At 32.2% G+C, this 13,801-nt stretch overlaps 1 protein-coding gene across 2 annotated transcripts; it reads left to right on the top strand.

Moving 5' to 3' along the window:
• Positions 1 to 7,333: 7,333 nt before the first annotated feature.
• Positions 7,334 to 13,531, top strand: LOC116107610 (probable serine/threonine-protein kinase At1g54610). 2 transcript variants are annotated; one of them, XM_031393900.1, is made up of 9 exons: positions 7,334 to 7,572; positions 7,880 to 8,446; positions 9,188 to 9,472; positions 9,808 to 10,125; positions 10,624 to 10,851; positions 11,210 to 11,310; positions 11,685 to 11,799; positions 12,352 to 12,828; positions 12,977 to 13,531. In XM_031393900.1, exons 2-9 carry the CDS (start codon positions 8,033 to 8,035, stop codon positions 13,187 to 13,189), a joined length of 2,151 nt encoding a protein of 716 aa, XP_031249760.1. In that variant the 5' UTR covers positions 7,334 to 7,572; positions 7,880 to 8,032; the 3' UTR covers positions 13,190 to 13,531. The 2 variants fall into 2 exon arrangements, with proteins under 2 accessions (XP_031249760.1, XP_031249761.1); XM_031393901.1 differs by having other exon boundaries at positions 7,721 to 8,446.
• The last annotated feature ends 270 nt before the right edge of the window (positions 13,532 to 13,801 follow it).

Below are 13,801 nucleotides of genomic sequence, written 5' to 3'. Positions count from 1 at the left end.
TATTAAATTTTTCTAGGATTAACTACAAAGGATATGAAGGGTTTTTAAGTTATTCAAGTGGGCGTTTGATTTATAATCAAAATTAATAATAATGGGCCAGAGCTTGCATGGATTTCCAAATCTGAGAGTTGGGCCTGAAGCAATACTTATGGCCCATTTTGTTTTCCCTCTAGATTTTAATACTCAAAAGTTCCAACCAGAATGTCAAAAATCAAATAATCAAAATTTATATAATAATAATAATAATTCAATGTTTATAAATTGATCCAAATATTAAGTAAAGAGATGTTGGAAATCTAGTTCATAATCATTGTTGCTTTCTACTTGGTAAAAGGTGAAAACAAATTATAATGATTTAATAATTGAGTATTTTGGTGAAAAGATTGAATGAGTGATTAATTTTGTGGGTCATTTAAAAGGTGGTCCATTATGTTACCTCATCTACTATGCTTCATAAAGTACAGTCATAAAACCAACGGGTCCATTCAATATTCATTCAATTAATTCCCCAATTTTAACATAAAATATTAATTTTTTATTAAAATTAATAAAAAAAAAAAGTACACAAAATTATCTTACATATTTGTGTTTGAGTTTTACACAAGCATCCTTCACCGAAAACATCTATACTTAATTAAGAGGATTCAAGCCTTATAAACCAAGTTTCAAACTCATTCACTAACGATGTGAAATGTAATATATATTATAATAGGTAAAAATAATTCAACGATATGAAAATATAGTAGTGTTACAAGTAGTTAACATTGCATGTACGAGAATTCTGGGATAAATAAAAAGATAATTCATATTTATTATTCCATATATATTTTTAATACAAGTAAAACCCCTTTGTAGTCATAATGGTAGAATGAACTAATTTTATTACTATGAGGAGGTTATAATCTAATGGAGGTGTAGTTACAACTTACAAAAATTATTGTTTTGATTTTTTATCTTATGATTCATGTTTTGGTATTACAATATTAGGATTTCAATTTATGTTTTAATAATATTAGAATTTCAATTCAGTGCTTCAATTGTCTACTTTTGAAACTGATAAAATATCGTGTTTTAGAACTAGCAAAAACAAGTGTTATTGATTGAACTGTAAATGCGGTTGATGCATGGTCAATTGATGTAAAACCATAAACAATTGTAAATGGTTTTAAGCACTGCAAAATTAGGACCTCCGATGTCGATGAATTGCAAGTTACAAATGAAGTGAATGAAGAGAATAAAAGAATCATTGTAGAATTAAGTGATCAGATTCGACAACTTCATTGCAGTAATTGAAAGGATATTAATGTCTTCCTTGATCATCCAAATGAGCAACAAATCATGTATGTTTTAACTAAAGAAAAAACCATTGCTGCAATTTAATAAGAAGAGAAAATAAATAATATTGAGGATGATAGTATGGAAATACAAAAAAGTTTTGTGCTATGAAGCTCTAAACATACTTAAGAAGCTAAAAATATTTTGGCTTCAACAAAAAGGTGTCCATGCTAGCGAGTTATTATGTACTCATAAATTAAAAGACGTGATAATAACTCTAAAGTATAAATCATTATTTCAAACAACTTTAGATAAATATTTTATTTCATTTTAAACCTTTAATGTAATATAAAATATATATTTTTGTAAGATACAGATAATTATTACTTTGTGAATGTGACTTTCCTTAAGGTAGGAATTAAAAAAATTATGATTTATTACAATGTGAAGTTTATTTTTATTTATAACTATCCCAAATTGGAACTAGAATTTTTGATGACTATATAGAGTTTTTTCCTATATAGAGTATCATTATAGAGAGGTTTTACTGTAATATCTCCCTCATTATTATTTCATTAATCTTGTTACCCAAAAAGAGGTTCAAGTCCTTTTAATTAATTCAATAAATAGATTGCCAAAATGAAGTTGGAAATATGATAATGGAGTAGGCAAGGCAACCAAAGAAAATACCTGTGATCATGAGAAGCTACAAGTGTGTTGAACCACAAGGAGACAAGGCCCATGTATGTGCCTAAAGGTTGGCCTATTTGGGCCCATTAACTTGTCTCTTTGTCACATACAGTGAAGACACCACCATAAATTTCATGTTTGCATTATCATACGGATAAAGTCTTCATTATTTAGTAGAGATATGGACAGCTATTGTCCGATTAGTAGTCTTTGTAAATGACAAACCCCTTTGCTTTTTCATATCTATGTCTCATCTCACTCATATATATATATATATATATATATATATATAAAAGTGGGGTATCTGAACCAGCTAATATACACTTAAACTAATCCCTTGAGATCTTATAACTACAGACCGAGTAAAAGCTCCAGTGACTACTCTTATTAGCAATCGAGAAGGAACTCAAACTCAGGACCTCTTGAGTAATACACCCAAGAGTTTCTATCGAATCACTCGACCACTCAGAGGTAGTTTTTCTAATCCTTCGGGACCCTGGAACAACCAGTTGAGTAAGAGATCTAATGGTTACCCCTATTAGCAATCAAGGAAGGACTCGAACTCGATACATCTTGAGTAATACGCCCAAGAGTCTCTATCGAATCACTCGACCACCCAAAGACAGTTGTCTCATCTCACTTTCTTTTTCATATTTTTTAGGATAATAACAATTTCGTCCCCGAGGTATGGTTTAAGTTACACTTCAGTCTTGTGAAGTTTTTAGTTAAAAAAATTCTACAAAACTAAAGTATTGCTTAAGTTCAAAATACCTCAACACCCATTTGATTTATGGAAATAGGATAATGTATTTATAAAACAAGTTTGACCATATGAAGTATGAAGATCTTGGAGATTAATTAATAATGTTTTGGTCATCTAATGATTTTATTGAGAATATGTCAGAAAGATAGCTTTCTATCAATGTCATTTTGTTCTTAATTAAATCGTATGAATTTTAAATAGAAGAGTCTAGTCATAAAATCATAATGAGTGATTAATTTTGTGGGTCATTTAAAAGGTGGTCCATTATGTTACCTCATCTACTATGCTTCATAAAGTACACTCATAAAACCAAGGGGTCCATTCAATATTCATTCAATTAATTCCCCAATTTTAACATAAAATATTAATTTTTTATTAAAATTAATAAATAAAAAAGTACACAAAATTATCTTACATATTTGTGTTTGAGTTTTACACAAGCATCCTTCACCGAAAACATCTATACTTAATTAAGAGGATTCAAGCCTTATAAACCGAATTTAGTGATGTGAAATGTAATATTTATTATAATAGGTAAAAATAATTCAATGATACAAAATATAGTAATGTTACACGTAGTTAACATTGCATGTACGCGAATTCTGAGATAAATAAAAAGATAATTCATATTCATTATTTCGTATATATTTTTAATACAAGTAAAACCTCTTTATAGTCATAATGATGGGATGAACTAATTTTATTACTATAAAGAGGTTATAACTTAATGAAGGTATAATTACAAAAATTATTGTTTTGATTTCTTATTTTATGATTCATGTTTTAGTATTACAATATTAGGATTTCAATTCATGTTTTAGTAATATTAGGATTTCAATTCAGTGCTTCAATTGTCTACTTTTGAAACTGATAGAATATCGTGTCTTAGAACTAGCAAAAATAAGTGTCATTGATGGAACTGTAAATGCAGTTGATGCATGGTCAGTTGATGTAAAACCATAAACAATTATAAATGGTTTTAAACACTGCAAAATTAGGACCTTCGATGTTGATGAATTGCAAGTTACAAATGAAGCGAATGAGGAGAATAAAAGAATCATTGCAGAATTAAGTAATCAGATTCGACAACTTCATTGTACTAATCGAATAGATATTAATGTATTTCTTGATCATAAAAATGAGCAACAAATCATATATGTTTTAATTAAAGAATAAATCATTGCTGCAATTTAATAAGAAGAGAAAATAAATAATCTTAAGGATGATAATATGAAAATACAAAAAGTTTCATACTATGAAGCTCTAAACATGTTTGAGAAGCTAAAAATATTTTGGCTTCATCAAGAAGGTGTCTATGCTAGCGAGTTATTACATACTCACAAATTAAAAGATATGGAAACAATTCTAAAGCATAAATCATTATCTCAAACAACTTTAGATAAATATTTTGTTTCATTTTAAACCTTTAATGTAACATAAAATATATATTTTTATAATATACAGATAATTATTACTATGTGAATGCGACTTTCCTTAAGGTGGGAATTAAAAAAATTATAACTTATTACAATGTGGAGTTTATTTTTATTTATAACTATCTCAAATTGGAATTAGAAATTTTTTATAACTATGTAGAGTTTATTCATATATAAAGTATCACTATATAGAGGTTTTGCTGTAATATCTCCCTCATTATTATTTCATTAATCTTGTTACCCAAAAAGAGGTTTAAGTCCTTTTAATTAATTCAATAAATAGATTGCCAAAATGAAGTTGGAAACATGATAATGGAGTAGGCAAGGCAACCAAAGAAAAAACCTGTGATCATGAGAAGCTACAAATGTGTTGAACCAGAAGGAGACAAGGCCCATGTATGTGCCTAAAGGTGGGCCTATTTGGGTCCATTAACTTGTCTCTTTGTCACATAGAGTGAAGACACCACCATAAATTTCATGTTTGCATGATCATACGGATAAAGTCTTCATTATTTAGTAGAGATATGGACAACTATTGTCTGGTTAGTAGTCTTTGTAAATGACAAACCGCCTTTGCATTTTCATATCTATGTCTCATCTATGAGTGAGGTTATCTGAACCTAAATTAATCCCTTGAGACTTTATAACTATCAGCCAGATAAAAGCTCTAGTGACTACCTTTATTAGCAATCGAGAAAGAACTCAAACTCAGGACCTCTTGAGTAATACACCCAAGAGTTTCTATCGAATCACTCGACTATTCAGAGGTAGTTTTTCTATTCCTTCGGGACCCTAGAACTACCAGTTGGGTAAGAGATCCAATAATTACCCCTATTAGCAATCAAAGAGGGACTCGAACTCAATACCTCTTGAGTAATACACCCAAGACTCTATCGAATCACTTGACCACCTAAAGATAGTTGTCTCATCTCACTTTCTTTTTCATATTTTCATGATAATAACAATTTCGTCCTCGAGGTATGGTTTAAGTTACACTTAACTCTTGTGAAGTTTTTAGTTTAAAAAATTCTACAAAACTAAAGTATTGCTTAAGTTCAAAATACCTCAACGCCCATTTGATTTATGGAAATAGGATAATGTATTTATAAAACAAGTTTGACTATATGAAGTATGAAGATCTTGGAGATTAATTAATAATGTTTTGGTCATCTAATGATTTTATTGTGAATATGTCAGAAACATAGCTTTCTATCAATGTCATTTTTTTCTTAATTAAATTGTATGAATTTTAAATACAAGAGTCTAGTCATAAAATCATCTAGACTTCTACTAATACTCAATGGAAGACAATGACTTTATAGTAGGCATTGACATTGCTACCTAAATTGGTAGTCAATTCTTGACTTCTTTATTGTATATTATTTATAATGTTATTGTCATAGTAGAAATTTTAAGTGTTATTATTATATTATTAGGGTTGATATTTTATTAGTGTTTTTATTCTTATAAAGTCAAAGGGTTTTAAGAAAATTATAAAGAGTATTTAATAGTTTTAGAAACAAATCTTCGAGACTAGTACCTTCCTCGAGGGCAATGAAATTAACATTTTAACCATCACGGGTGGTCTGATCGTAAAAGGGTAAAAAAAAGTTTTATGAGTTCGAATATTCCCTAACACTAATAGAGATAATCACTAGGACTCTTACTCGACTGACAGTTCTAGGGCTCTAAGAGATTGGTTGAGGTGGTGCAAGCTGGCCGAACATCTCTCATGACTAAAACAAGAAAAAAAAAAAAAAGATTTAACGATAAATATATGAAATAAAAGTGGTTAAGAGTAGTTAACCTGACCAAGAATCATCCTTATTTAATTATGTGAAAATGATATCCCAGTTGTCTACTATCATTACTAGTGCTGTTAGTTATCACTAAATTAACACGTACAATCATAATTTAACCTAATTAATAACAAATTACTAATGTAACCCAATATTTTTATAGGCTTTTTTTTTTATAGTTATCAAATTTTTTTTTCTTTTAACGGTGTTAAAAACTCTAAAAAAAAAAAAAATTTATTGGTTGTCTACTTGTCTTGTCGAGAATCACCAAAATAAAATAAAAAAATAAAAGTAAAAGAACCAACTCGTGACTCAGAAAAAAAAGATGTCATTTTTATTAATTAATTATTATAAAATTATATTAATTAAAGAATAAGTAAGTAGGACATAATCAGAAGCTTAAAGTTAATCACAGATTAAATATATAATTAAGTCGAGTGGGGCCAGTTAAAAGGTACAAAATGGTAGTGGTTTTAGACTTTTAGTGTAATTGAGTTGGAAGGGTAAAATGGGAATTTCGTCTACTTAACACAAAATTTAATTTTATTAATTAATTAATAAAATTGATAAAGTGAAGGAAAAGCCAACGACCCAACTTTTTCTTGGGAAGTTACTAGTTAGAGTAATAGATTGAACTTTTAGTGAAACTTTTCACACTCTTTATAATGCGCGTGATGTCACGCGCACATAAAGCCAAAATGGAGAAAAAAGATAGTACTTTTATGGCTTTGCTTGTTACAAAGGTTAAGAATATAATATAAAAAAGGAAAATGAAATTATTTTTAAAATAAACAAATAAAAAAAGACAAGGTTAAAGTGAAAAATTAAGAAATATTTGCTATTTAAAAATGCATACTTAATTAATACAAAATGAATCATTAAAAAATATTAAAGACTATCTATATAATTCATAATATTATTTTAATTTTTCTATATAACTAGGTTTAAATAAATTGTTAATTATTTCAAGAGAAAATATTATTAAACTATATCATGTAAAACCATTATTAACACAATTTCTTTTCTTAAGTGGAGGAATAATCTTGTCATTTTTTTTTTTATAATTAATTAATTAAATATTTTCTTATCAATAATTGATGATTTATTATGAGTTGACTTTTTTTTTGTTTGAATAGTAAGACTAATAATTGAGAGAGTGTAACAACATTCTTCTTCAGAGCGCGTGGGATTTTCAACACAAAAAATATAAGAATGTCTTCTTACTGAAAGCTGCGCCTTCGCGCACTTAAAATAAGCGCCGTGACAAAATTAGTTTTTTAATTAAATAAATAAAAATTATATTATTCTTATAAATAATTAATTATTAAATACTTCCACCCACAGAAATAAAAATAAAAAGAAAAACAAATAATTTTTTCATCTTCTGTGAAAATAACTACACTCTTTACTATACTTGTGCCTGAGCCTTTCCTTCTTTCCAAATCAAAAATCTCTGTGTGCCCTAGATCTGCAAACCCTAGATCACTCCCTTTCTGTTTTTTTCTTTTTTTGTTTTTAAGTTACACACCTTCAATGTTTCAGTCTTTTTGCAAATTCTTTGCTCGTGGCAGTGTGTTAGTTGCGGAGGAATAAACAATTATGGCTTAAGGTACGAAGATTTTGGTTCCTTTTTTTTTTTTTTTAATCGGGTAGGTGAGTTTTTAGGTTTTTGTTCTGGTAGTGTTGAAGTGTTTTGAGTTTATTTAGTTGTGAATTTATTGGATATTGATATTGAAGTTGTTTTTTTATTGCTTTAGGACTGTTGTTTTTGAGGTATTGTGCATGATTTTGGAGGTTTTTAGCATTTTGGTGTGAGAATCTGGGGTTCTTTGTAATTGCAATTTTTTTGCTTTATTGAGTGGAAAAGAGTATATTGATGGTGCAATAATTGTGTTTGCGTTAATCTTGATTTTTAGAGGGGTTTCTACCTTGAATGTCCTTGATTTAGTTGCGGAAAAGTTATTCTTTATAGAACTTGGTGTAGAAGAAGAGGAAAGTAGTACAGTGGAAATGCTATAGTTGTGGGGTAACTGTTGATTTTGAAGGACGGTTTTGGGTGGTGTTGGTGTATGATGGGTTGCATTTGTTGTAAACCCTCTGCTATTGAAGATAGTAAAGAGAGTCCAAGAGAGCGCCTGTCGAGCAAGGCCTCATCTGACTTAAGAGTATCAAGGGCAACTTCCTCAAGGAGAGAGGACGCATATCGGGTGAAAGATCGATATGATAGTAATGATGGGAGAACAATGTTGATTGATAAGCAGGTGAATGGGTCTGTTCGGTTGCATGGTGAGAATTTCGATCGGAAGAGGGAGAAAATGGAATATGTTGTTGCTCAACATCATCCAGGGATGGGTAATATTCCTAAAGCTACAGAAGGTGAGCAGGTGGCAGCAGGGTGGCCGGCCTGGTTGGCCACAGTGGCTGGAGAGGCGATCAGGGGATGGGTTCCACGACGTGCAGATTCTTTTGAGAAGCTGGACAAAGTAAGCTTCTTCTTCTTTGATTCATTAATAGATTATATGAATCAATGGGATACTTATTTTGTGATTTAGATTATCATTTTTTAATTTTCTTTATTGATAAATTTATAAGTACATGTGTCTGTCTTATTGATCGAGTGCTTGACTTTTAGTTTGTATTTATGCTGCTCTGTAAGTTGAATTTCATGTATTCCTTGTGAAATGGTGATAGAATTAAAATGCTAGCTATCTCTTAACCCATGATTTGCTTGGGGCCATATTTGGCACCTTTGTGGTTTAAAAGTTGGTACGGACAATTGCATTAGATTGATAATTTTTAACTTTTTGTTGTACTGAATTCCAAATGGTACAGAAGAATGTTGAAAGAGAATTATCTTCAACCTCAAGTAATTGACTTATGATATCTTTTAACAATGTTTCTAACTTAGAAACATTTTATGACTGCAGCTTTGTTTTCGTCTATCCTTTTCTTTTCTGTTTTTTTTTTTTGTTTCTAATTTATTTTATGCAATGCTATTTAAGATATAACTAGAAAATCTGTCATGTCCTCTCATCGCATTAGCCAAGGCCCAGGTAGAGTCTTGTTTGAATGTTATGGTTTTTGAGCAGCCTTACTCTTGTAAAATTGTCTTAGTAACATAAAACTGTATGATTCTATTTTACAAGTAGTTATTTAATCTACTTTATGTTGATATTGCTTGGGGTTTGTTTTCATACATAGTCTGATGACGTGTATTAATGCAGATTGGCCAGGGCACTTACAGTAACGTTTATAGAGCTCGTGATCTTGATCAGAAGAAAATTGTTGCCCTGAAGAAAGTAAGGTTTGATAACTTGGAGCCTGAGAGTGTTCGCTTTATGGCAAGGGAAATTCATATTCTCCGTAGGCTTGATCACATGAATGTAATAAAGCTGGAAGGCCTGGTTACGTCAAGGATGTCTTGCAGCTTGTACCTTGTTTTTGAGTACATGGAACATGATCTGGCCGGTCTTGCCTCGCATCCTGGTGTGAAATTTTCAGAATCCCAGGTACTTGTGAAAAGGTTTTGTTTTGTTTTCTAGGGCTTCAACTGGGTTATTGGAAGTGACATTCCATGTAATTCGTGATCTTTTTACTTTACACAAATTTAGTATCTTCTTATTTCTTAATACAAATGTTCTTGTTTCTAACCAAAAATAAAAATGATCTTTCTACTTACTGAACTTTCTTTACATTCCTATTACAATATTTTATTGGTTAACGTAGCAGTCATATGGAAGTAGCCTGTGAAATATAGATATACTTAGGTTAGGCGTTGATTTCTTTTTAACCCTTATTTTTATGATTTTCAGGCTATAATTTTTGTTATACTGTTTTTTGGCAGGTTAAATGTTACATGCAGCAACTTCTGCATGGGCTTGATCATTGTCACAGTCGTGGTGTTCTACATCGTGATATAAAGGGTTCCAATCTTTTGATTGACAACAATGGCATCTTGAAAATTGCTGATTTTGGTCTGGCTAGTTTTTATGATCCCCATCAAAATCTGCCGCTGACAAGTCGTGTTGTAACTCTTTGGTACCGGCCACCAGAGCTTTTACTTGGAGCGACTTACTATGGTACTGCTGTAGATCTATGGAGTACAGGTTGCATACTTGCAGAGTTGTATGCTGGCAAGCCTATCATGCCTGGAAGAACTGAGGTATAAATTATGGAGTTTGCTGCCACCAGTCAGAGTTAGATTCTTTGCCACATGTTATTTTATCTGGCGCTTCTATGTTCTCTTTTCATTGTCCTTCTTTTTGCTGCATTACAATCAATTTCATCTTAGGAATAAGGGTCATGATGAGAGTTCCCAATGATATGTTGGACTTCGCCTCTGTTGGAATTTCATGGACGAATGCATTCAAATGCTCTGCAAAAGGGGCTCCTTCATGAAGCTGTTCTATGCACAAGCATGTTTAATATGGTTGAATGATATTTTTTTTTAATCAGTTTCTACCTCTCGAAGGAGCAGTGTCTGGAGTATGAACTCCTAAAATATGTCCATACTTTTGTCCCATAATTGCAGGATTTTGTGAAAGAAGAGATCTAATGCAGAGTTTCTTGTTCTTTTCTATTTTCCTTTTCAATCATTTGTTTGCTTAGTTTGAAGTTATTCTGTTAATTATTCAAAAGTTTGTATCTTTTTGTTTGTTAGGTGGAGCAGTTGCATAAAATTTTTAAGCTTTGTGGTTCCCCTTCAGAGGATTATTGGAGAAAATCAAAGTTGCCGCATGCTACAATCTTTAAGCCCCAACAGCCTTATAAACGTTGTGTGGCTGAAACATTTAAGGATTTCCCTGCACCAGCTTTAGGGCTTATGGAGACCCTTCTTTCAATTGATCCAGCTGATAGAGGATCTGCAGCTTCTGCTCTGAAGAGTGAGGTATGATACAGAATCTTTTAAATGATGGCCATAGTTCTTCAATTGACTGAATGTGTTTAATAACCAAATATTTTTGTTGGAGGATGTTTTTGGATGGGCTTATTGGTTCTCAAGTTCTTTGGATAATGGAGTTTGCATAGCTTGGGAACAAGCAATACCTTGTATTTTATTCCTGTGCAGTTTTTGTTTCTCCTCTCTCCTTAAGTTTATAAATGTACTTGATGCATTATTTTGTAGCTTGAATATGTTTTCATTTGTTTCAATCATAGTGTTCTGTTATTTCGTTCTCTCGGTAATCAATTAATAGTTTTTTTTTTCTACCCTGTGTTCTGATTAGTGTTTGGTTTTTGTTCTCCAGTTCTTCACGGTGAAACCTCTTCCTTGTGATCCTTCCAATTTGCCAAAGTATCCTCCAAGCAAAGAGTTTGACGCAAAAATACGGGATGAGGAAGCTAGAAGGTGCATGTTTTAACAACTATGACATAGTTTATTGTTATCAGTAAACAAATATATTGTCTGTTAGTTTGCCTCATTGGGCATTTTTGCCTTGTGTCAAAATTGATAGTGGTCATTTAAGAGCATGTTTTTCCTTTTCGTTTTGATTGTTCTAGTGAAAATTACATTTAAGTCGATGTGCTCACATTAAATATGTAGTTATCAGTTTAATCGTTGTTTTTCTCTTCTTGTGGGGCTTCAATTTGTTGGACTGTAACTTGATTTCTGGTCTTTGATTAATAAGTTACTCTAAAGTTGATTTGAACTTATGTACTGCTGAAATGCTGACATGTATGGATGCCAGATACTAATAAGATTTGTATTTGTTTGCTCTGTAGACAAGGCGCAGTAGGAAGCAAGGGCCAGAGGCTTGACCTTGAAAGGAAAGGAACAAGAGAGTCCAGAGCTATTCCAGCCCCTAATGCCAATGCTGAATTGGTTTTGTCCATGCAGGTAATCTATTTTCAAAAGGTTCCTCCTGTACGTCATTTTCCTTTTGTAACCTACTGGCAATGCATTTAGTAACTAGTGCATTGTAGTTGTAAATCTATTAGTATGTAAACAATGAAAAAACCCTGCATTTTCTTAATTATGGTTTGGTATGTATTTTATCAATAACTTAATCACATAATTCTGCAGTAAGGTAGATATTAGGTATGAAAGAGATGAATCCCAAAACAAACATAGGATAAGAAATAAATCAAAAATTGTGGTGGCCATTCAACTCTGCTAGGCTTGAGAGGTATAGGAGAGTTTGTGTTGAAATTCTGCTGTTTAATAGGATAGCCATTTAAAACGGTGATGCCACACTGTTTTATTATGAATACTTCTAAATTTCTTCTTCCCCGTTTAGCAACCTAGCAGCTAAGCCTTCTTTTAAGGATTTTATATATATAATTCACCTTTTCAACCTCTCTGTTCCATTGCTTTTGTTGTTTGTTTTCATCTCACTTAGGCTCTAATTTGGATAAATTACACATTAATATGATTGCTTTCTTGTTACAGAAACGACAAAGCCAGTCCAATTCTAAGAGCCGGAGTGAAATGTTTAATCCTCATCCAGAAGAAGTTGCGTCTGGATTCCCTATAGATCCTCCTAGACCATCACAAGCGGTAGAATCCACTGCAGAACCCCAGGGGCATCATCATAAGAGAGCCTCTCATTCAGGGCCGTTGTCTCACCGAGCTGCTTGGGCAAAGGCTGGGAAAAACCCAGATGATGCTCCAAAGATTTCTGCTGGTGCTGACCTGTCATCAATGTCAGGTTTAGTGGCAGCAAGGAGGAGTTTATTGTCTGAAGATCGGAGAGAAAGGTCCAGTTCTTCACAACAGGAAATTCCAAAGCTAATAGCTAGGTTTCCAGGATCTTTCAAAGAAACCTCAGAATCTTTGATACAACAGGACCAGAAGCATCAACCTCAAGGTGTTGCTGTTTGTCATCAAAAGGAAGATGGAAAAATTGGCAACAAAGATCCAATTATGGTTAGTATGGCTGTGCCTTATTTTCCTCTCAATAATCTGTTTTACAGATTTCTTGATTAACATCCTAATGAATAGGATGAATTCTGGTGTTAGGGATTTGACTTTATCCGTGCTATTTTGAGTATCTGACTCTTTTATTGTTTGCTAGCTTGGGTATGGGTCAAAGGGTCCCAAAATCCATTACTCTGGTCCATTGCTAGTTCCTGGTAACATGGATCAGATGCTTAAGGACCATGATCGCCAGATTCAGGAAGCTGTTAGACGAGCACGCATTGACAAGGCAAAGGTCAGAAAAGTTCAAGCTGAAGGGAACCAATTATCAACCAATTCGTTATTTGTTTCCGGGAGCTGTCTCAAGTAAACCCCTGATGGCAAAAAGCATTATCAGGAAGATAACTGCGGAAAAAATTGGCTGGTGATATTCTCTCTCGTCAAATATGATCTCAGCTGTTAATTGGGGCCTTTGTATAGGTGGTGTTTTAGGTAGATGGCCAGTGGCCATTATTAGCTATTGTTAATAGCTTACTGAGAAATCTCTCTCCCATTTATCACATGTATTTTCTTTCCACTCGGCAACTGTAATTTCTAAGATCTTGGCCATTCTTGTAGAGCTTATTATTTAAGCATAATTTATTTTGGAAACATGACTGTCCTTGTCCTATATTCCTATTTTGTGATAAAAGGAAGTAATATGTTGCTCAAAGCTGTCAAGTAGGGTGTTGGTCTCTGTCTCTCGCTTCCTCTTTAAGATTCGTACATCCTTTTGTTTCCTAGTTATATCAAGTTGTCTACTACCCAACTTTGATTTCTATCCATGCAGCCGCCAAGTTGTAAAAAGGGGCACATGGGGTCCTTCGTACTCTTGAAAAATCAAAGTTGGATTGTCCCCTCTAGACTCTAGACATATATCAGTTTTGTTCAGGAAGGAGTTGAAAGATTTTGCTATATATTTGCTGATAGGTACAACTTAGAA

This window comes from Pistacia vera, unplaced genomic scaffold, assembly GCF_008641045.1.
Source record: "Pistacia vera cultivar Batoury unplaced genomic scaffold, PisVer_v2 Contig543, whole genome shotgun sequence".
NCBI classification, from domain to species: domain Eukaryota; kingdom Viridiplantae; phylum Streptophyta; class Magnoliopsida; order Sapindales; family Anacardiaceae; genus Pistacia; species Pistacia vera.
Note: the sequence above shows the minus strand (reverse complement) of the source record. Positions and strands in the feature narration are given on the sequence as shown.

Coding starts and splice junctions, on each gene's coding strand:
- LOC116107610 (XM_031393900.1), top strand. CDS start 8,033: ATGATGGGTTGCATTTGTTGTAAACCCTCTGCTATTGAAGATAGTAAA. Junction 11,800..12,351: donor AATTGGTTTTGTCCATGCAG/GTAATCTATTTT, acceptor TTCTTGTTACAG/AAACGACAAAGCCAGTCCAA. Junction 12,829..12,976: donor GCAACAAAGATCCAATTATG/GTTAGTATGGCT, acceptor ATTGTTTGCTAG/CTTGGGTATGGGTCAAAGGG.